The sequence below is a fragment of the Pteropus vampyrus genome, unplaced genomic scaffold (assembly GCF_000151845.1).
Source record: "Pteropus vampyrus isolate Shadow unplaced genomic scaffold, Pvam_2.0 Scaffold972, whole genome shotgun sequence".
NCBI lineage: Eukaryota > Metazoa > Chordata > Mammalia > Chiroptera > Pteropodidae > Pteropus > Pteropus vampyrus.
In genome coordinates, this window is record NW_011889753.1 from 36,597 (window position 1) to 39,124 (window position 2,528).

The 2,528-nt window shown below is 66.1% G+C and overlaps 1 protein-coding gene across 1 annotated transcript in view; it reads left to right on the top strand.

Moving 5' to 3' along the window:
• LOC105309972 (two pore calcium channel protein 2-like) overlaps positions 1 to 2,528 on the top strand; it is a 43,415-nt gene that overhangs the window by 34,429 nt on the left and 6,458 nt on the right. The window contains exons 15-16 of the mRNA XM_023526495.1: positions 409 to 458; positions 1,759 to 1,858. Of these exons, the coding sequence (XP_023382263.1) occupies positions 409 to 458; positions 1,759 to 1,858 (150 nt within the window). The remainder of the gene's footprint in view (positions 1 to 408; positions 459 to 1,758; positions 1,859 to 2,528) is intronic.

Consider the following 2,528-nt stretch of genomic DNA (forward strand, 5'->3'; position numbering starts at 1 on the left):
GGGGCGAGGGGCCAGGCCCGCCGTGTGGGTCACAGCAGCGATGTTGGTGCGACACTTACTCCTGACTGAGGAGAGCCGTGGGCCCCTGGGGACGGGAGCAGAGATCACCTGAGAAGGGCTCAGTCTGGTCTTGACTGAGTAACTTCTGCACCCAGGACTCGCCAGCCTTCCCCTGTCCCCCCCCAACCCCCCACGAGTGCGGGCCCCCTGATTCCTGAGACCAGAGTCTGTCTCAGCTTCAGGAAGTCCTGACATTTGGAACCAACCCATGGGGACAAGGACCGAGCTCCGATTTCCCCCCGAAACCCCCTTCTGGGGAGGACGTGTTAAACCGAGCTTTGTGACTCATTTAAAGCCACCGAGCTTAGCGCTGCTGTAGTGACGCCTTTTTTTTTTCTGTAATTAAAGGTTTTGGAGCTCTCGACTCTGGCCATGTACCGGTTCCCACACCCAGGCTGGTATGTGACTGGGGGGTCGTGGGGGGCTGCGGCAGCGGTGCCCTCTGGTGCCAGGGGAAGAAGGGTGGCCGCCGTCCCGCGGCCGCGCCTGCCTGCTCGGTCTGCTGGGACTCAGGGCGAACACCCGTCGCTAGGAATGGGCTGAGGGGGGCTCTGTGCCGCCTGCCCCCGGGGCGGTGGGGGCAGACCCCTGGCTCTCAGGACGCTTGTCCCCAGAGCTGTGGCGGGAGGCTGTCAGCTGCCCTCTAGATGCAGCAGGCCCAGCCCCAGTGAGACGTGTGGGCCCAGGTGTACTGCAGGCGGAAGCAGAGGTGCCCAGCCCAGGGCCAGGGCGACCCGTGGGCACTGGACCTGGGCCAGGCCCTTCTCTGGCTGGAAGGCGTGTGACTCTGGCGTCACCTCCCTCTCTGGGTGTCAGGCTACCTCCCTGTAAGATGGCAGGGGCGGGGCCCGGGGCTCGCTGCTCTTGTGCCACTGTTTGGACCCCAGTACCCCTGATTCTGGCCAGCAAACGTCTGGGCAGGGGTCCCAGGGCGCCTCGCGGTGTGGCTCATGGCAGCCATCGGGTTGTGCGGCCCAGCACACATCTGCCCAGCAAGCCCGTGTGCCGGCTGTGGGCCCGGGGACGGCACGGTCTGCGGGCCCCTGTGCGGTGGCTTATGTCTGAGCGGAGTGGCTGGGTGCCACGGCAGACGGAGCGGGCCGGGAGGGTCTGTCGAGGAAGGCAGGGCTGGCGCCGTCCTTGGCGGCCGAGCGGGGCCGGCACACTTGTGTGTGAAGTGCACTCACACCTGCCCTGCACAGGTCTGAGGACAGTGGGGTGACATTCTGGGTGAGAAATGAGAGTGTGGTGAGGCCACGAGGGACAACCAAGGGATAGGTCAGGGAACAGGTTCAGGGGGCGAGGGACGGGATGGGACAGACAGCGAGGTCAGGGGAAGGCGTCAGCAGATAGGACATGTGGTTACGGGTCAGGGGCCAAGTCTCTCCCAGCTCTGCTGGGACCTGAGCTGGGGTGTCCAGTGTCCGGAACCTCAGTGGGGTCCTGTGTAGGACGGCGGGTCAGCTGGTCCTGTGCCACCGTGAGGGGCTGTGCCGTGTTGGCCACTGGGACCAGCTGACCTGTGGCGGCCGTGTGAGCCTCCGGGCTCTGCCCCTTGCCATGACGGCGGCTTCCTGGCTGGTGGCGGCTACGGGCGCGTCCCGTCACTCCCCCTCGCCCGCTGCATCTCCGCTTTCTCGCCGTCTGTCGACCGCGTGCGTCCCGGGCCTCCCCCGACCCGTCCCCGTGTCCCTCCAGGAAGCCGGCGGTGCACGGCCTGCTGTCGCTGTGGGACATGGTCCGCCTGGCGAACATGCTCATCGCGTTCCGGTTCCTGCGCATCGTCCCGGGCATGAAGGTGCGTGCGCCGCCCGCCCGCGCCCCACCCCGCACGCTCCCGCGTCTGGGGCAGGGCGAGCCTGGGCAGGGAGGGGTCCAGACCCCAGCCCTGCAGGCATCGGGGTGCCTCTGGGGGGCATCAGAAGCGTAAGTGGTCCAGCCGGACTCGTGGATGGCAGGGGCCAGGGCCAGCCCTCTGCGACTGGCGTGAGGCCTTTGGCCAGTTGCGGGGGGAGCTGCAAGCTTCTTGGGGCCCTGGCATTTGTGAGGGGCAGGATGGAGCCCTTGAGATCAGCGTTTTCCAAGTGTCCTGAGTCAGAAACGGGGGGCAGAGTTAGCACTGGCTGGGCGCTCACTTCCAGGACCCCCAGTGCAGGAACGGGTTGGCTCCTGATCATCTGCGAGCCTCGGTTTCTCTTAGTGTACCCATGTGATGCCACGCTTGAGGGGAGGGCAGGCGGTGACGAGGGTGCTCAGGCTCAGCCCGCCTGGCACGGAGGTGGCATTCACCACTCACTCCCGTCTGTTTTTCTAAGAACTTTTCGGGAGAAAAGACACGGAGGAAGTCAGCCCCTGTCTGGGTGGCCAGGTCCTTCCCCTGTGCACGTGTGGCTTCCTGCCAAGCCGTTACCTGGCCCTTCTGAGGTCCCCGTTACCCAGCGCTTTACCTGTCCGACAGCAGCTCGGGG